The following is a 21,479-nucleotide window of genomic DNA, read 5'->3' as shown; positions in this document are numbered from 1 at the left end:
TTATTTAGCCACACTGCACGAATGTTCAATGTGCAAACATTCAAAAGCAATTAGCAGCAGTATCTCTTTTTTAAACCTTTCCTACTTTCCTAATTCCTCGCACTGTAAAAGGATTTTATTGATTATTTTGGAACTTCACAAACGTTCTTTTTAGACCTCTGTTCTCTTGATCTTGTTTTTATCACAAGACCTCATGATCTGATAAGGAAAAAAATACACCTACATACATATGTAAAAATATATTTGTAGTAGACTGAGTCAAACAAGGTTATTTTTCAATTTTCAAACGCCATGTATATTGAACCCCTCAGAATAGTTCCCCACATCCGAAATCTAGTTTTTATTTCATTTATTCAAATTTTAACATACAATCGGGAGGACCAAAAAAGTGGTAGGACCTTAAGTCGGGGTTGTCCAAGGTGTTTCATTTTAAAGAAGCCAGCGATTTGAGCAGCTGTCACTAGAAGCTGTCATCTTTTGACATTTAAAAACTAATACTACTAAAAATGTGACGGTTCATTCTTCAACATTGCATACAAATTGTTTAAACTCATTGTGATTAGAAATATGGCGAACATTTTGCAGCATTTTTGGGTCGTTCTTGAGACCCAATTAGGCGGCAATAATGAAATATGTCGAGCCCTTCTAGACAATTTATTGTAAACGCCAAAATAAATTGTATCGTAAACGACAAATCAAAAGCTTACTGCTGGATGCTTGTACCCATAATCAGTATTGGAAATTTTTAATTATTCTTAGGTTAAGACATGACAATAGCCTACAAGCCTCTATATGTTTTTTGCGTTTTACGGAATTCAATTTTTTTTCAACAAACGGTGGTGGTATATGCCACACTACTTACGATAAATTAGTTATCCGTGTTATTATTTCTCGAAGAGAAGAGGTGATGACAATTGGCCTCCAAGATCTTGAGATTCCAAATCTTTATACATTTTTCTTTGAGGACACGTGATAAAAACATCCTTTGATTTCTCTTAAAAAAATATGTTTTTGTATTTCAATGCAACCGTCCGATTTGTCAAATTTAAAATTTTGACATTTCTCGACGTTTCAAAAGAAAAGTCAGGAATCTAAATAAAAGGTTTAAGTGTTTGCGTTTATACGGCCGTACATTCGGATGGCTTTTTTCGTAGAGCAACCAACGCATTAAAGTTAGGTTAGGTTAGGTTGAGCATGTTGAGCTGACGCATTAAAGTTATTCAGGCTTATTATGAAAATAAGCTTTTAGATCAAAATGCAAATTGTGCACTTGATTATTTTTTCGGTTAATTAAATCGTCCAAATATGCGTTCAATAGGAAAAAGCACGAATTTGAGCAAACCGGGTCTGTAGGAGATTTTGCTCATATAGTTCGTACTGCGGAAAATGTTGCTGCTGTTCGCCATAGTGTGATTGAAGAACCGTCTACCATAACTCACCGTCGTGCCCAACAATTGCATCTCTCTCGTCGTTGATGAACATCATGTGACTGTCAAAAAATCAATGCCCCCATAAAGAATGACTGTTTGGTGCGGTTTATGGGCTATTGGCACCATCAAGCCGTACTTTTTCCAAAATAAAGCCGGTCAGGCAGCTATTGTGAATGATTTCCGCTATCGTGAAACGATGGCTCTTTTGCGCAATAACTCAATGGTTGTGTTATCTCACGTCGTCGTGACGATGTCAATTGGCCGCCAAAATCAGGTAATGTGGCACCGTTCGACTTCTTTCTTTAAGGTTATTTGAATGAAAACGAGTACGTCTATAAGCCAGCAACAATTCAAGTACTCAAGGATGAGATGATTCGGCACACTAACTGTATAGAACCTCAATTATGCCTCAGCTATCGAAAATTTGGACCATTCGGTTGAATGTGTGTTTCGGCGAAGTCGCGGCGGCCATTTCGTTCCACACATAATTAAACCATACCAAGATTATCATCAATATAGGACTTAAAATTAAATATCCCTTAAGTTCTTAAAACGCAGAAAACAACACCAGCGCTGAGATCAAACGAAGAATAGCTCTTGCTAACCGCTGTTTCTTTGGTGGTAAAGTCCTCTCTCGAGGGACCAAAGTGTTGCTATATAAGACCCTTATCATCCCCGTCCTTCTATAAGGTGAAGAAGCATGGACTATGACAAAAGCGGATCAAAGCGCCTTGGGTTGGTTTGAGAGAAAAGTTCTTCATGTGATCTACGGTCCCATATGCATCGAAGGAAAGTGGAGGAGGAGATGGAACAACGAGCTGTACGGGCTGTACATATCAGCGACGTAGACTTAGCCAGAAGGGTAAAAGTCCAACGACTAAGATGGCTGGGAAAAGTTGAGATGCTCCGCCCCGGAAAGTCTTCTAATCTACACCCACAGGACAGCGCAGTAGAGGAAGACCGCGGATCAGATGGCGCACACAAGTGGAAAGTGACCTCACCGAACTTGGAGCGCGAAATTGGAGACATCTAGCTAGGGACCGAGCTAGATGGAGAAGTTTGTTCTCTACCAACGATGTGCCCTAGTTCATACAATCACGTGTTGGACAGGGTATCTTGGATAGGTGGATTTTTAGATACCTTGTTAAACGAGTGTATTGAGATAGCTGTCAAAAAATAAAAAACAACTTTCAGCTGTTCACAAAATGGAGGAACATTTAAGCTTCGAAGTCAAAATTGTTGTAAGAAGAAACATTTAATGGATAATTCAACTGATTCGTCGACGATGATGAATTGATAGGGGCGTAACAATTAAATAAATAAGAGGTAACCTTAATCTGTAATCTATGTTAAATTTCCTCTTAGCTCCATTGGAATTCTATACGATTAATAATTTACTTGCGAAATCTACGGTTTGAAACGATTTACGGTTAACAGAAAATTATCCTAACAGAAACGAGGACTATTATGAAGTGACAATACCTAGATATAGTTTGGAAGAATTTCGATCTCATTTCCCAATGAGCAGAAGTTACTTTGCGGTAAGATTTTGAGTTGGTTTGTTTACAGTAGATACAGTTTAGCTTAACGGTGGGACCAACGCAAGAGCTTTTTTGTTATTATATATCCGTTTGGTCATTCAACGCTTCTTTAAAAAGCATTCAAGGGGCACCATCAACTAGAATAGCCAATTAAATTTGAACAAACTAGTCTTGATATCTATAAATAATTGCGGTTATTAACGATTTCAAATTATTAGGATCTCTTGCACAAAGTGCAGCAAAATAAAAGAAATTTTAACTTGGAGCTAAGAGTTCTGCTCATTTCGCATTCAGCGAAATTCTCCAAGTGGTATGTTCATTGCTCGGAGAGTATATTGAATAGCCAACTGTTCAACATTTCAACAATATTTCTCAAGTAAAATCCAATTATCAATATCACTTCATCAAATTGTTAAGTCTGAAAATATTATTTTTCAAAATAGGCATTCCGAGAAAAATCTGGAGGCTATATTCCAGGAGTTGTTGGTGCAATTGATATTGACGGTTGCGAAATACAAGTAAAACAATCTTTACATTTTGTATCTTTTTGTTTACCAACAAATACAAAAAGCTGAAATTAACTTTCAAGTTTCTTGAAATTCAACCATGTGTCAGCTGTTCTGTCAGATACCTATGTACATACCCCAAAAATTCTTGGATAGCTTTTTTGACATCTCAGCTGTTTTTGATCAGAATCAGCTGTTATTTTACACAAAAAGGTATCCGGATACCCTATCTGACTGAAATTGAACGCAGCAAATGTGTCTTTGACTCTATTAATTTTCGGTCTTCCCAAAGTAATCCTTGGTCCACTACTGAGTTTCATTGAGTTGAAAATAAAGAGACTTCAAATAAAATAGTTTTCTTAAGTCAATTTTATCGGACTTTGTTGGCAATTCATAAATAAATTGTTATTTATACATAAATCACTCATATCACATTTTTATTCCGCTCCATAACAATTGGAGGTGTCTTTTCGTTTTGAAAAAAAAATACTCGTACATTATGTGCTTTGGCAGTTGTCAGTTCATTAAGTCCATCTGCAACTTACCATGACAATTATTATTATAGTTTTGGCATTAATCGCGAAAACAAATAATTGCACGACTGACAACGTATCGCTCAAATAAAATCATCCAGAGCGAATGGATTGATATCTGAAAGTTTACGATCGGGATTCATGAGTGGGTGTTGGTTAATTGTTGGCAATAAAAATAATTTAAACAATTAACGGGATCTGTATATTATAGCTCTGCGTTCAATTTAAAAACATTTTACATATTTTTTGTATGAAATGAGCCAAAAATTAATTGAAAATACTTGTGATTTGGATTGATCGCTTTTGATTTATAAAATGAGCGCCGCAATTTGTTTTTGAAGTGAATCGAACGCGATGTGAGTGGAATTAGATGATTTTATTTTTGTTTTTCTTTAATTTGTGGGCTTGTCAAACAGCTGGTCAAAGGAGTGGGCTTTGACGTTTGTCATGAGATTTCAATTTGGTTAGGAGAGCTGTTTCTGTTTCCAAATATGCATATATTATGAACATGCATATCAGAATTGTAATTATGAATTGTTTTGAATTTGGCTAAGGTTAATTTAAATTGATTAATTTAATCGAAAATAAACATTTATTAAGCTGTTCTTTTATTTTCTATTTTCGTTCTGAGCGTGTTCTGAGCTTGTTCAGAGCGCGCTGTATGATCTCAGAATAAAATATTTGAACAGATCTAGTCGAATGCAGAAACATTTGACAGGTAAAATTGATAGTGTTCAGGTCCTGTCTATACAGCCGCCCTTCTTCCGCTATATAGGTGTTCCTGTTCTAAATCCAGCTTGGAACTCCCTCAGCAAGTTTCCGGTATCAATCCAACTAACAACATGCTTATGCATCATCGTTGTAAATATCTTGTAAGATGCATTTAAAAAGGAAATCCCTCTGTAGTTAGCTGCATCAAACAACGATCCTTTTTTGTGGATTGGAAATATAATAGCATCTAGTAATTTATCTGGCGACAATTCTCCCTCCGAAAATGTGTTAAAATGTTTTATAAGTTGTTGTTTGAGCATGATAGTCCCATATTTAAAATATTCCACTGGAATACCATTCGATCCGGCTGTTTTTCCATCTTTAAGCGTCTTCAACGTTTCTTCCAACTCGCTAAATGTAAGTTCTCAGTCCAAAGAGTCGACTACGAATCCAGGTGCTGTGAATTGCCACTTTGTCGGCGTTATTACAGGATTTAAAAGATCGTTGAAATGAGAAAGCATTACATTTGAAGACAGTTTTGTGCTCCCTAGCTTCAGCGGAGCTCTTACAAGGTACTAATCGGTCTGCTTGCTTTTCAGCGTATAACTTTTTTAGTCTTACAAATCTCTTTAAACTTCTTATTGGCCTCTGTATAAAAATCCTTAAATAATCCTTGGGTGGAAATACGGAAGATCCTCAACCACGCAAATGATCTTTTACGAGCTTTTAGACATTCTTCGTCAAACCAGGTTTTTTTATTTTCTTTCTTTTAGTTGAGTCCTTTTTGTGGATATGATGCTTTCACAATCCGTTCTAAGAGGGAAAAGTCCTCGATTTGAAGTGATTGGAGTTGCAAGTCTAGAGATCGTCGATACTCCTAAGCCTCAGCCTCTTTCCATTTCAGTTTGGGCAGGAGCCGCATAAATGTTATTTCCTCATCAGGCTTAGTTTGAAGTTGTATTGCCACAACATGCAGGAATATTATACTTCACTAATCTCAAAATCATTCTCGAACGGTTCCCAATCTTCTCCTATGATAGCATAATCGACCACTGATGTTCTTTGGCCGCCCACAAACATTAAATGTCCTGACGAATCGCTGGCACTGTTTCCATTTAGTATGCGCAAATCAAACGTATTACAGAACCCTAATAGTTTCTTTCATCGTTCGTTAGAGCAAGATTCTTTTGATTTTCTGCTGCACCCTCTTTAATCATTCATCATTCCTACCTGCGTTCCAACTCTCGCATTTAAATCTCCAATGAGCATTTCGTATGAGGCATTTATCGACGACGACAGATATAGAGATTACCAAGCTTTCCTTAACCTGTTATTAGGGACAAGTTTTATGATAAGTTGTAATGGTGTGATTAAATTCGAATCGAATGAAACGAAGACAATTCTGCAGTCACTTTCATACTATCAGAGTCTGTTCCTAAACTTTATAAAGTGCTGAACTTAAAGTATGGCTAAGAATTATATAATGTAATAATATAATTCCAAGAGGTTGTTGACGATGTGCCTGAATCGTAGAACGATATTTCATTTTTTTACAGGCAATTTCTTGCACTTTAAACCAAATGTGGGACATCGTAGAAGCAAACAGTTTTTTGATTCACTTTCCCTTCTTGTTCAACTTCAAATTACGCCTTTTTTGTAGTAACACTATGCTCGCGGCGAAGTCAGCGAAAATTTGAATTGGTACAAAGCTAATCTTTTGAAGGGCGTATATGGATTTGAACAAAAGTATTTTAGTATTACTGACGGACAAGTGGATCTTACAAAATAATATGCAATCGGGTGCGTCCACTTTTTTGCAATGACCTGGGCCATAATAACTAAGAAGTTGTTCGCAGGCCAATTTGTTCTGTGTAGTTCAGATCCATAATCCTCAAATCCAAATCCAATACCAAAACAAGTCATTAGTAACCTGGCTCATTTTAACTTCTAGGCTCTTTATAATTGTTGCACATATTTGTAGTTTCCAACGGTTTACGGAGTTTATCGATGTGAATAGTGTGTTCTGACATGGTTTATATCTAGAATAATATGCGACCAAATATCTGTCTGATTTTCTTGCGAAATAAACTAAACTGGATTATTTTTAGAAAGCGTAAATATTTAATTTTTCGCAGTTTGGGTTTGTGTCCATAACCTGTTGCACATTAACAATGAAAATATGTAATAAATCTATATAAATAAAAAGACTTCGTTTCAAGGCGTCTGCTGTTCAAGAAACTTTATTGAGAAGTAAAAGTCGGTTAATTAAAATTCGATTGGAAGAAGAGAAAATAGAAAAAGAGGATAGAAATATAGCAAATAGAAAGAGATACAAAGATACGAATGTATCTGAGCGATGAACAAGTGTTGCCAATTTGAGTTTTAATTGGCAGTAACAATAGTATTGAAATCAATGTTGCTTGGTTGATTAGGCCAATGAGACGGCAATCCTAACGTTTTCCTCATCAACCTACATATATGTTACTAAGGAAATAAATTTAATTGAGAGGGCTAATTGTTTCATTTCATTGGAATATCTAAAGCCTTTTGGCGAAGTTTTTTAATTTTTCCTACAATTACAAAACTATGTTGCACAACCATCTGACAAACTTTCGTTTAATTCATCTTAATTTTTTTTTTAATCCTGATGAACTAATTTTAAATTTCTGTTCTGTTCAGCTATAATATTGCTTTGAGCAATTTTCAATTTGAGTATTAAAGACTCTTTTTTTGGGAGTTCCGTTTCTTAAAAAATGAGGTATTTCGGTGCATGCATCACTTACCCGCGAAATAAATATGCATTCTTCGGTTTGCCTACTTTTTCTTGTTCTAATTGTTCTTCTTCTACTTTTTTTCTTCTAATTCTTCGTTTCTTACTTCTTCTTCCATATTCTCTTCTTCCACTACCACATTTTCTTCAATACCTATTTCTTCATCTTTTTAGGATATTATATAATCTAATATAACCGTTTTTCAAATTATAACTATGCTTTAATTTTTTACATACCTGGTTTTTGAATTTCGTGTTCCATATCGGTATCTTCTTGGAAATACATGATGTCCGGAAGTGCACTTTGAGTCAGCCGATTTTTTTTGTCCAGTTAGAAAACATCACATCTGAAAAGTGATGATCGCAAAGTCTATGCTCTTTTAACAAATCAGAGACACCCAGACATTGCCGCCATATTTCCCTGCTATTTATAAAAAACTTAAAACAAACTATGAATTGAAAAAAAAATTAATGAAAAATTGCTTAAACATTTTTGATAGGAAAATACAAACATTTTAATTCAATTGGTCGTGTCCTTGGTACAATAATGTACCTACAGGAATGGTTCATGTTTATACGTTCCTGGAATCCTTGAAGTAAGAACTTTTACACTTTTTAGTAAAAATCAAAAAAATTAAAATGAGGAAAATATACCATTTTGTGTCTACTTACTTTTCAATTGAAACGCGGAACGTGTGGCTGAATTTAGAACGGCCCATTACACAGCGCGCAGAGCTTTTCTTGTCCACACTTTCTGAAATAAAATTTATCTGAAAAATAAAAAACACAACACAAAAGGCGTGAACTTTCCTTTAGTCGATTTTCATTAAAATTTAATATTAGAATTGCTTTGGGCAGTAAATAAAAAAAACGAATAAAATGTAAATGTTAATAAATGTATGCTATGTTTTCAAAAAAAAAAACAATTTTAAGATCTTTTAAAGGACGAGGTGTATCGCGTAGCAATAAAACAAATGAAATGAAATTAAGTTATTACAAATAATAATTTCTTAAAAAACTTAGATCTATATGTATATCTTAGTTCAAATTTAAGAGGTATTTATTTAAGGATGATACGCGGGCTATAGGTACTTATAAGTAGTATTTCCTTATACATTTCAATTTGACGTTTTGGACGAGATTCGTTCCTAGTTTAAACAAATTACTGTCGTTAAGGGTGTTATCATTTTATTTAATTAACAAATTCAAAAACGAATCTTTCCTATTTAAGAGATTTAAAAAATCCGAATTTTCTTGACGTTTTCAAACTCTCCTCGAAGAAATAAACAGTTCTGTTATGTGTGATGTTGAGGTGATGTCACACTTTTATTATTTATTTTTTTGTTTAAATTTGGTAAATGTTTTGTAATTATCAAAATATTTTTATGAAATAGTCATCGTATTTAAATTCGAAAATAAAGAATTAACATTCAAACAATATAGTTTTTGGAACGTATACCTGAATCAGAACTCTTTATATTACATTTAAATTTACAAAAATAAAAACAATGTTTCACATTTTTACTAATTTATTTCAAGTTTTCTTTACAAAACACAACAAAGGTCTTGTTCAGTTGTTATAGTTTTTTTATTGAATTAAAAAGTGTATTATACATAGTACACACTTTTAAATATTGTGAAGTTAAAAATTAACAATATCTTGCCACTTTCAATCACAGAGGATTCTAGCCAAAGTTTCTTTTGCACTTAAGGTATGGATTAAAGAAAAAATTATTTATCCCGAGTATTCGATTATTACTATCAAAATAAGACTACGTTGAAAAATAATAAAGAAAATGATAGTTGTCTCAAGAACTAGAAGCTATAAAATCATTTAGTTTTCAGTTTTTGATCAAAAACAAATATGAGCAATGAATGCTAAAACAATAGTAGATAATCTCAAAGTTTTTAAAAACCATACGTTCTTTGTTTAATCATATTTTATGACCGTTTACAGCAAAAATGTTTGTCGATGTTAGTCATAAGATGGCATCTGAAATGATCGGATTAATAAATATTTTTTAAAAATATAATATCTCAAAGAACTATTTTAATTTGCATAGTTTTAACTTGATTTAAAAACAAGCTAATAGACAAAAGTGTTGGCTTTAAAAAAATGTATAAAACTTAGCTTCATTTAACGTACATATTTTTTTAAATAGCCCCTAACGCCTAAACGAGGGGCAATAGACGCCCTTCTATACAAATCCGTCATTAAACTTTGTAGCGTGAGTTATCGTACTCTTCCCAAAAAATGCAAACTAATGTCGCTGTAGCCACCAGGTGCCTCCCCAATAATTTCTCATCACTAAGTGGTGAATTGACTTTAAAAGTGAGGAATTGATATTAGAATAATGTTAGCGTAAAAATTGACGTTTCAGCTTGTAGGCAAACCAGAATGACAGATTGGTTTCCGCTATTTATATGAATTGTCTTTTATAAAAACATCAGGTGCATGTTCTTAAGTGCACCATGCAACCCAAAATTTAAAGGTTTTTTCTTTGGTTAATACTTTTGTAAGGTACATTCATAAACCAGAAATGACTTTTCCAACATTATCAGTTTACCATTCACACTTCTCAACCGATTTAATTTGTTCGCACCCCAATTGCTATAGTAGGCAACATTGATTCTTCAACCCTGCTAAGTCCAATTAACTTTAAGGCAAATCCCGGTAACCGGCGTTCCTTTCCCTTTGTCTACTTTTCTTCTCATAGAACTAGTTACGGTCATTTTAAGCTTATGTCCAGCTCTCTCTCAAGGTTAAGTTAAAGCTTGTACTAAGTTTAATGAAAAAATAAATACATTTTTAGGGCTATTTCATATACTCTGAAGTTAATAAATAAATAAATAAATAAACGCATGAATGTTAAAACTCATTTCTATATTGAAATGGAAAATCTCATTATATTCAACTTATGGTTTTATTTTTTTAATTTTCACTCATTTATCATTTTACTGTATTATATTTTAATTCTGTTTAATGAACCTAATTAACACTTTTAAAAGAGCAAAAAATGCGAAAAATTGCGAACAAAAACTAAAAAATACCATAATCACTTTCTTTCGTTTAGGGAAATTAATAGAAGAAAATTCACATCGAATTAAAACTAAAAAAATTACTTCGTGGCTTTGTGTTGAACCCATAGAACCGTAGCGACTCACAACCGCAATCTGCACTTCAAGACATAGGAGAAAATACTTTTGCAACAAGTGTTTAAAAAATACTATTTGAATGATCATTTCTTCTGAAGGTGTTTGGTATTCCAGTTTACATCATGATTTTTGTCAATAAATTATGTTGTCAAAATTATAGCATTGTGACATTTGGAAGAAGGCTAATATAAACTTCATTTTGATCATATATTTAATGCCTTTTATTCTATTTCATTTTTTTTATATGCACATCGACTAAATGTTGGTTAATGTCCGATGAAATGCAGGAAACGACTTTGTATAGCTTCTTCCTTCTTTCTTGTTATAATAATTATCGGATGACGTACTATTATAAATGCAGGCCGTTTGAATAAATTATAGGAAACTCCCTATAACTCTTAGGTTCAGTTTAGTATTATGTAACCCAGTTTTTGTTTCCATTTTTTTTGCTTAGTAGTTTAACAACAATAAGGAAACACGAATGTTGTTTGCAGCGATGTTCCTTTATTGGTCTGAGTATTCATATGTAATTCGGAAGGCATTTCTATTTTGTGAATCATTAGGAAGGAAAATTATTAATCGGTAATTACTTGATTATGATTATGAGTATTTCTTATAAAAAAATGCATATATACAGTGACTCACAGCTTATTTGACCCATTGTATATTTACAAGTTTATGAGAGAATAGTTCTTAAGCGAAGGAATGTATCGAAAATATGAAAACGCAGAAAGGTCCAGTAGGTTTATAACGTAAACAAAAGCTCTTACTTTATTTTACTAAGATTAAAGCTGCATAACAAGATACAAAAAAAAATGAAGTCAATTCTTCAGTGTTACAGCTTATTTGACCCATTTAAAATAAACACTTAATAAAAAAAGATTAAGCAAATTATTGTTAATTTTAATATTTTGTATGTCCACCCTTTCCTTTTAACACTGCCTTAAGCCCTCAGTAAACGGAGTTTTGAGGTCATTTTTGTTTGAAATGTGGCGTTTTCGAATGGGCCACTAGTTTTCTATAACATTCAAATCCGGAGACAGCGCTAGGGTTTTATGACCTAGGGACAGTTATAAATCAGCCTTGTTTGGACCATTACTGGAGTATGTTTCGGTCGTTGTCTTGATAAAACCAAAACGAGAGTCTTATGCCTAACTCCTGCTGCTGACATGCAGGCCCAAACCATTACATGACCACCTCCATGCTTCACAGTTGCTCTGAAATTTTTTATCCTGGAGCTCTGTATTATGGTTTGCGGCAAACATAAGATCGGCCGTCGGATCCGAAAATGTTAAACTTTGAATCGTCCGCAAATATAACTTCTTTTGCGAATCTTAAATGACTATCTCGGTTTTTCTTGTTAATAAAAGTGTTTTTTTCGAGCAACTCTTTTATTAAAGTTGTTAGTTCTCAAACTGTGTCTTTTGTTTTCGGGAGAACAAGACTTTTCGCGCTTGTTTTCCACCAGTTTTGGTGCCGATAACTTGTGGTTTAGCTTCACTTTGCGCTCAATGTATCTTCTATCTGATACAGTATATATTTTGTCCGGAGCATTTCTTCCCTTATTTTCCACTAGGTTTTTAAAAAGAAAACAGTGGGTTATGGCCTTCACCTATTTTCTTCCGAGAAAATCTATTCCAGTGATGAAAGAGGAAAATTTCAAGTTGTTCAGTTGTTGTTCGCTTTCTCATGTTTAAAAAATGTGCTGCCTTTATGAAAAATATTTGAAACTAATAATTTTATTTGGAAATATAATATTTTAGAAGCTGACATAATATACACCGTTGTTCCCCAGTTTTTGATTGAGCAGTTGCAAACACAGTAAGTCAAATGAGCTGTGGCATTGAAAAATCTAATTATTTTGGTTTTCTTAGATAAAATTTAAGATTTCAAAATAAAACAAGTTGGTTAAATTGTTGGTTTAAAGATTAAATCTTAATTAAAGTTGCTGCGTTTGTACTTTTTTTAAAACTTTTATTGTTTAGGAAGTACATATACTCAGTTGAATATATTATAATAAGGGGTGGGTCAAATTAGCTGTGAGCCACTGTACATACATGACATATAAATCTAAAGTAAGTCTTTCTTTTCTTTATTTAAGCCTTTCTCGAGGATAATATGAAAAAAAGAGTGGGTTGTTGTGTAACGGTTAAGTCGGGCGTAGTGCTATTAAAAAGTACATAACTACTTATATAAAGGGTTCACTGATGACGATGAGTTTAAATACTTAAAGCTAAGAAAGCTGGAAAATGAGAGTTTGTGAGTAAAGACCACTAAGAGTGCTTTTTTGTAACGCTATCTTAAGACAACAAATTTAACCTTACCTCTCAGGATATACCATACAAAGTAGCCCACGAACGCTTACACATAGTCAGACCATAATCTACGAATGAAATCCTTTCCTTCAGTTCTTATTTGATTGTGTCAATTTAGAAAATTAAAAGCATAAATCTGGTCTGAATTTCGGACCTTTTTTTCAATTTTGGTTTAATTTCTCTTGCAAATGTTCAACTGTATCAACTGTCAAATATAAAAACCGGCCGTGTGAATATTGGTTTTTTGTTTAATAATAAAACATTAAGTTCGTGAAAATGTTAAAACAAATAGAAAACCAAGAGTTACTCATGAATCTCTTGCAGAAAAAGGAAAAGAGATTCACACGAAAAAAGGATTGAATGCGACTTAACCTAAATATACACAATTGGAATTTCTTCCCATATTAGCCAAACTGTCAAAAGTCTTTCAATAGCATCCAATTTGTAACAATTGTGAATTTTCAATCAATGGACAAAATTGATTTCATAAGTGAAACAAAAATTATGCAGGCAGTAACAACTATTTTGTAAAATTTGTTCTTTTCTTTTTTTGTGTAACGTCTTTTTAGTTAATATTGCCAAACGGTGAAATCTTAATACTTTCGAATTAAGTAGTTTTCAAATTCTATAAAAAACCTGCAAACTCTTTTTGTTGTTTCCTGCTCAAAAACTTTCTCCCAATTAAAAATTGGATGATATTGTTTGGAAATAACATCCAATATCCAAATAGTGGACAACCGTCCGATTAGACGTGTACAAACGATTGCTAAAAGTCGGTCAAATTGTTTGATAGAAATATTCCTACGATTGACTGACAAAATTGACAGATAAAATTGGGTGTTTACACGGTTGATAGAGAATTGGTTAAAATGTTTTGCGAAAAATCTTCCAATATTGGAAGATCTTAGCTTTACACCGATAACTTCCCTTTACATCCGATAAAAACCGGTTAGTAATATTTTTTTATAATCCTAATTAAAATGAGGTTTATGCGATAATCAAGACTTTATCACGCCTGCTGCATGCATTTTTGGACAAGCTCGTGAGAGTTTTATTCTAGTCGACAACACTCATGGTGCCCGCTGTGGGGTGGCTGTGCACAATATGAGAATGTGACAACTGTAACTACTGTAGTGTTAAACTTAATTTACGGACATTAACTCGTCATCCAAATCCAGTAATAACCTGAAGAGAATTCGGATGTATAAAGATATCAGATTATTGGCTCACAAAGCGAAAATCCTGTTATAAAAAGTTCCATATTTGGTAGTAATTTTTGTTCTTACTAATCCAGGTATTATTATGAACAAAATTAATTAAGTTCAATTTATTAAATTTTGCTTGTATACATTGTATTCTACCCAGCCTTACCTTTCAAAATATCAAGTTGCTGAAAGTTTTGAGCTTTATAAGGCGTTATTCTTTTCTAGTGTTTCAATTCTGAACAGAATCCTTGTATATCGACCATGCTATCAACTTGTTCTGTACATTCATAAAGTGTGTTCTGTGCGTTCAGAATTCATTTATTGAAACACATCGGTGAAGAACTCTTAGACTCGTTTGAAATCTCATCGGGAGTCCTACCTTGTTTGCATTATTCATTGATGACCTTTTAGACTACCTGCCCGGGTGTAGTGGATTTCGCAGGGATGCGGATTAAGGCAATTCTGTTCCCAGATGATATAGTCATGTTTACGCAATCACCGGAAACTCTGCAGCTCATGATTAACAGAGTTAACCAGTATTTTAGCTATGAAATTTAATAGTAAATATATATAAATCCACGCTTATGGTTGTTAAAAGTGTTGGTGGACATAATGCAACAAATGAAAAATGGAGCTATAATCGCGAAAATATTGAATGTGTGCGAGAATACAAATACCTTGGCATTACTGTCACAAATAATTTAAATATGGATTAACACTTGAAGGAGGAAGGTGAAAACTGCTATTAATATGACCTGGAAACAATGCTTGATAAAGTGTATAGCACATAGTAGCAAGTTTAAAGTATTTTAAGCAGTAGCTGAGAGTATACTTTTATATGGATCGCAGGTATTGGGATGTAAAAAGAATCTACAATTCTGAAAAATACGCTTAACTACGTAATAATGCTGGAAACGGGTCTCTCTCCTTTGTTTATAAAAAAAATTTAAGTTGCAAGCGAACTTCTTGCTTATAACGTTTTAAAATGAATGATTTACTGATCGTGAAAAAAGTGGCCATAAAATCCATTCAAGATCAAAGCAGTTGGTATCGAGAGTGGCAAGATCTTGCTGAGGAATGTCAAATTAATTTTGATTTACCCATCGATGATTTAACAAGCGCTAAAAACAACTTGTATAAAGTCATTTTAAAGGTTTATGAGAAATGTAGAACTGAATATATTGCTGATGCGTATAAATCCTTGTACAGAACAACTTACAGTAGATTAAATTATAACCTTGCAGAGGATTCCAAAAATGTCCGTTCGATTTCTATGATGGCCAGACTACGTAGTGAACTAATAGAATTAAATTTCATCTAAATCTATCGTCGTCGATTCAAGCCAGATCTTTTCTATGAACATACGCACAATTTTAAGCAATAAAATAAAAGGCGTATACAATTTTAAACGTCAGAAATGTCAGAAAATATTTACAATTGTGAATGACCCACTCCGAAATATGTGCAGCTGATGTTCCTATTATTTAGGTATAATAACTTCGCCATTTATTATTGTCGCACGAATTATGAGTATTATTTAATAGAGCTTATCCCATTTAGCTATAGCTCTTCATCTGCCTCTTCCTCTTCCTCTGCCATCTCAAAGCAGTAGCCGGTACATCATTGCATCTAATATCTACCTTCGGTGGTCGTGTACTGCACTTGCACTCAAGTCATTACCCCAAACCATCCAACCAAACTAAACTCTATGGCTCTGTGAAGACTGCCAAACAGTATTGTATCTTTTTTGTTTTCAAAACATTTTAACACAATCTTCTTAGTATTATGCCGACGTTTTTTCAAGAGGAAATTTTCTTTTTGTTGTTGTTTGTGGTGCAAATAAGCTTTTCTATATCTTCTTTTAAAACTGGACACACGTCAAGACAACTCAAAACGGAATCATCCGCACTATACAAAAACAACAAAAACAAAAAAACCAAATACAACAACTACAACAATCAAGGTGGAAAATCTCATTTTCGCATTTTAACATTGTATCTCATCAACGTCATCGTCATCGGTTTTCTATCTTTTGGCTTTTGCTGGCACCAATGCAACAACCATAACTGCACGTACTCGCATAAATGCTATGAAAGAAGAAGGGAGATGCAATTATTGCATGCTGCTGGTTTTCTGTTGTTTGTTGTTTGTTGTGTTATCCGTTAATTTTCTCACCCTGGTGGTCGTTTTTTGTACTTTCTTATAAAAGGTTGATCATGGACACGATTCGATAACAATTCATGTTTGGATACTGCTAAGCCATGATCATCAATATCAAATATTTTCTTATTCTACAATTAATTGTAAGTTTTTCGTTATCAAGTGGATTAAAAATTCAAAATCGAAATAAAAATAAAGAAATTTTGTGTGTTTAACAAAACAAATGCAAGTGCAAGTGCAAAAGTCTATAAAAAACATATCTAGTGATAGTGTAACGATCTCGTCACACACGACGAGAGAGAGAGTGAAAGTCATTTGGAATGGACTTCTTGTAATTTATAATGCTGACCACATAGCCTAAGGATTATAATATAGTGAATTTAAAGTTATGGAAATTTGTGGCGTCCGGATCGGTCGTGGGCGCATAAAAGAGTGCATTGATTACCAACTGTGTTTTTTCCAACCATGAAAAATAGACTTTCCGTTGATAGATTGAATTTTATTCCCTTGAAATTCTTAATGATATTTCGACAAGTGTGATTTGAATTTTCGAAAATAGTTTTTCAATATTTTAAAATATTTAACAATTCTTAAGGAACACTAAAATTGTCTAAACAAAGAGAATGGATTTCAATTTCTTGGCCAAAATTCAACTCAAAACAGTGTTAACGATTTGTTTCCAAAAATAATAATTGAAACGTTGCCTCTGTTACCAACATATTTCTTCTTTTCGTACTAAATTCTGGATTAAGTCCTTCTTGAAACTTTTAATACGGAATATAAAGTTTTGTTTCTTCAAACTTCCAATTTTAGTTGTATTCAAACTTTAAAGTGTCCGGAGATCAATTGAAAACAAATGTTCGAAACAATGACTCTTTTTGAGTGTGTTTTAAATAACTAAGGATTTAAATTCAATTAACTTTGGTTATTAAAGAAATTTGATGTTGAACTTTAACATTTTCTTCAACAGTTTATATAGTTTCATATTCTATAGACAATTCAAATATTTTTTGAACACTGAAATTTCGTTTTAAAATGCTTAAAAACATGAAAATTAAGAAATAACCTTAAAAAATTTTTGAGAGTTAAAAATTCCAAAGAACATTTTAGGAAAGTTGGAAATTAATAATAATCGAAATGTAAAAGATTTGTTTTAAGAATTTGTATTAATTTTCCTTAACATCACATCTTGTTAATTTCTCTCTGAATACTTATAGGAGTTAATTCAGATTTCCGTCAAAAATTGATTTTTTTAGTGGCAAAGAAATACGATTGACATTATTTTTTTGTGCCATTGCATTAGCGTAACTTTGTGTACGTGTTAACAAGTGCGGTAGAGCTGTCAAATTACCAGTTAAACATCCTGAAAATAATATAACCTTTTATATTAGCGTACCTGTACAAATATTACAATTTTTATTTGTATTAAAACATGTTTACAAAAAGAATCCTATACACGTCCATTTTTTGCCTTAAATGTCTTGAAATTGTGTACCTGTTTATTAATTTCTTGACGTTTTTAAAAGAAATTATACAGTTTTGTCGAAACTAAAAAAATAATTCAATACAAAATTAGTTAATATTAAGGCAGGTTAATCGTTCATCGCTTACCTTTTTCTCGAAATATTTATTTATAACCTCCGTTGCAAAGTCTTGAACCCGATGTTTGTCTCCCTTTGAAATAGAAATCTTAAAAATCCTTCCAATTTTGTTAAACTTAAAACAAATCACAAATTGTATCAGACTAAGTCAAAAAGGGTAAATCTGACGAAAAATCCAGATTTTGCAGATTTTATCTTAAGTCAAAAATAAATCATTTTATTCTGCCCTATGGAATGCTGAAAGTGTTGAGATTTTGTTTTTTGACAGATGTAGATCAAAAATAAATTGATTTATTTTACCCATGAAAAACCCCACTAGAAATCATCCGCTAAACCATAAAAGTATTTAAACTTTAAAGCTCTGAACACACTTAAAATAAACAAAAACACAGTTTTTAATTTGACAGTTAAGGCTATGTTTAGATACTGAAAATAAAATGTCTGTAGATTGTCAGTGCCGTCGGATAATTTATCCTTTTTAGTGAAAACAATAAAGATTTCAAACATTGAAATAAAAACAATCATTTGTTTTTCAAAAACGATGATAAAAATTCGAATTCTCCAGTATTTCTTTGTTAAATAAATGAATGGCTGTGTTAAATAAATTATAATTTACATCACACGTATAACCTTTGAAAAATATATTTCCTAATTTATTTTGTATTTTTTTCTCAAGCTCTTGCCATTGCTTGTAACTGCAAGTAATGCTCGTGGAAGGCGTCGACCAGGTGCTCGGACTGAGGCAACAGCAGTCGAAGAAGTAACAGAAAAAGCAGCTGGACCTGATCAAATAGCTATGGCTAGTCGAACTGAATCTTCCCGATTTGGAATGCAGCCATCCTATTCCTCAACTAATCAAGAAACAGGTTGGTTTAACTTTAATAACTAAATCATCTTTGAATGTCAATTCATCGGTATATTTTTAAGAAAACTATCCATATGAGCTAAATTTGATCCGTCCCGAAAGCCAGTTTCCGACCAACCCATCTGGTGTTTCTCAATACAGTTTCGGCAATGAAGAACGTCAGGTTGAAGATGTTGAAACCGCAGAAGAATATGTTGCTAAAGCCATGCAAATGTATGGAAGTCGTCTCCAGGAACCTATAAGAATCACTGCGGAAAATACACCAACCCAAAACAAGTATGATGTCTTCGAAGCACCCGAACCTGAGACACAAACCCCTGCTCCTGTACAAGCATCAGCGCCAGTTTTTGAAAAGGACCCCGTTACTCGGTCTTATGACGTTTATGATTACTCAACTTATGAAACTGTGTCCGAACAGCAATATGAACCAAAGTTTGAAACCAAATACCGTTATCAACCAAATAGCAATTCTGAAAACGCCTATGTAGCTCCATCAATGAGGGGGCAATCCAATTCCGAAGAGGACCGTATTAAGGCTGCAGCTTCTAGTGAAATCCCTAAAGAAGAAATCCTCAAGCAAATTGAAAAATCGGTCATCAAGTACATGAAGGAAATGGAAGCTGATGGAAAAATTATTCCCCCTTCTGAACCAAAGACAAACTACTATAAAATTCAACAAGCCGAAAACACTCAACGAACTCAAGCAACTCCAAAGCCAAAACAATCCAGTTTCCAATACTCGACAACTATGCGCAATCAAAATCAAAAACCCGCTCCCAAGCAACAAAGTCAATCCAACGAAGAGACTTATTCGAGTTCTTCTCTACATCAAGAGCTTTCAGAAAGTTTGGCTCCTAATGTAGAATTTATTTATAAAATAAAAGCAAGAGCTCCCTTACAGTCTATGCAAACTTCGAGGCCATATTCGAACAAAGTACCAGTAGAATCCTTCGACCATTCAGCGGCTCTGAAAAATATGGAAGAATTTGACTTGTCTCATGTTGTTCAAGAAGAACGAGTTGCAACTAAACCCAAACTGTTCTTCAACTCCGACATTTATCAGGACATCAACTCGTTGCCATACAAGCCGGAAAAACTTGTCATCACTCGACCCCACAAGACTAAGGAGCATCCGGATTATAAGGGATATTCACTCTACACGGAAGCCAAAGCCGAAGATGACTCTGAAGACTCGGGATATCCAATAATGAATCCCTATCAATTTGTCTTTAAGAAGGAGCCATCATCGCCTTCCCTCGTTGCCCAATCATCAAACTGGGAAAGCTCCCATAATAGGCCATATTCATCAGCACCCCAAAACCAGAAGCCTCAATTGGAATACGATACTTATTCTCCAAAATACAACAACAATCCCGAAGGTTATGGCTACCAGCATCAGCATAGTCAAAGCCACAAATATCAGGGACGTCATCCAACTAAGCGAGGCAAGCGTGGCGGACCTCATCCCCATGGCAAGAAAGGCACTCGTGGAACAAAGGACCCAGAAGCTAATGTAGCTCTTAGACCACCACCAAAGGTGTAATATTATAATACTCATTATCAAACACACAATATTAATGTTTAACTTATTGTTGTGGTTTTATTCTAAGTTTTTTTTGCAATATTTATTTATTTGTTATTTAAGCTTTTGTACATTAGGAACTATATTTTTGTATTTATTTGCTTAACAGTTTTAGCTACGTTCTTCAAGGTTTGAATAAATTTGACTTGTAATGTAGATACCGTTTGGATGCCTTATCAAAAAATAAAGCATTATTTATTTCATACAAAAACAACTCAAATATTTTTAAATCTCTTTCTATGATCGCAAAACTATTATGCTGACCTTTTTTCAATTTCTTACCTAAACATTTTTCGACCTTCGCTTTTTGTATTTCTAGTACAGGGTTCACTTTAAAGTGCTTAGGAAAACAAGGAAACAAAAATGTACCATTGATTAGAAAAGGTTGTCATCAAAATATGTCAAAATCCTTTTTTGAATCTTAGACATTAATTTTAGAAATATGCTCTTAAAGGCTATTTTTATGCGTGTGGTTTTCAATCTCTTAGCAATACTTTTTTCGGAATTGGTCTTTTTGACTTGTTTGATTTGCCATTTGCAACAAAACGCTCAATTTATTGAAGGGCCTCCAGTATCGTGCTATTTAACATCGTGGGTCTATTTTTGTGGGATTATACGAAGTCGCAGATAACCCCGAATAGTCGGCTTTGGGATGGACTTAATTCGAGCCAGCCACGGTGGCCACTTTCCCTAAATAAATTATAACAAACAATTTAAAACTCTTATATTTAAAATTAAGCTAAGCTATTGGCCATAGCATTTAATTTTAACGTTTTATTTCTTATTGAAAACCACTCGTCAAAAAAAATAACAACCTTTGTGTATTATTAGCAAATACAGTTTTTGCTTATAAAAAAGTTTTTGAAAGCTGAAATTTGGGATTCAGTTTAAAAAATAGAATATGTATAGCATTTGTTGAAAAATTAAAGGAATAAATTTCGAGAAATCAGTCCAAATCGAATATTCCTTTGGAACAATGGTTCATGTCTATCCATCACAAGGCCAAGTTATTTTCTTTAAAATTCAAAAATGTACATATACTGATCGATCGGAAATCACACGAAGAATTTTTTGAGAAAAAATGTTAAGTTCCGTATTTTTTTT

General features: G+C 33.3%; 1 protein-coding gene across 1 annotated transcript; it reads left to right on the top strand.

Annotated features, from left to right (window-relative positions):
• The first annotated feature begins 15,752 nt into the window (after positions 1-15,752).
• Positions 15,753-20,571, top strand: LOC129943235 (uncharacterized). Its single transcript, XM_056052538.1, has 3 exons — positions 15,753-16,470; positions 18,605-18,794; positions 18,856-20,571. The coding sequence occupies exons 1-3, from the start codon at positions 16,429-16,431 to the stop codon at positions 20,334-20,336; spliced, it is 1,713 nt and encodes a 570-aa protein (XP_055908513.1). The 5' UTR covers positions 15,753-16,428; the 3' UTR covers positions 20,337-20,571.
• The last annotated feature ends 908 nt before the right edge of the window (positions 20,572-21,479 follow it).

This window comes from Eupeodes corollae, chromosome 1, assembly GCF_945859685.1.
Source record: "Eupeodes corollae chromosome 1, idEupCoro1.1, whole genome shotgun sequence".
Lineage (NCBI taxonomy): Eukaryota > Metazoa > Arthropoda > Insecta > Diptera > Syrphidae > Eupeodes > Eupeodes corollae.
This window is presented reverse-complemented; position numbering and strand designations above follow the sequence as displayed.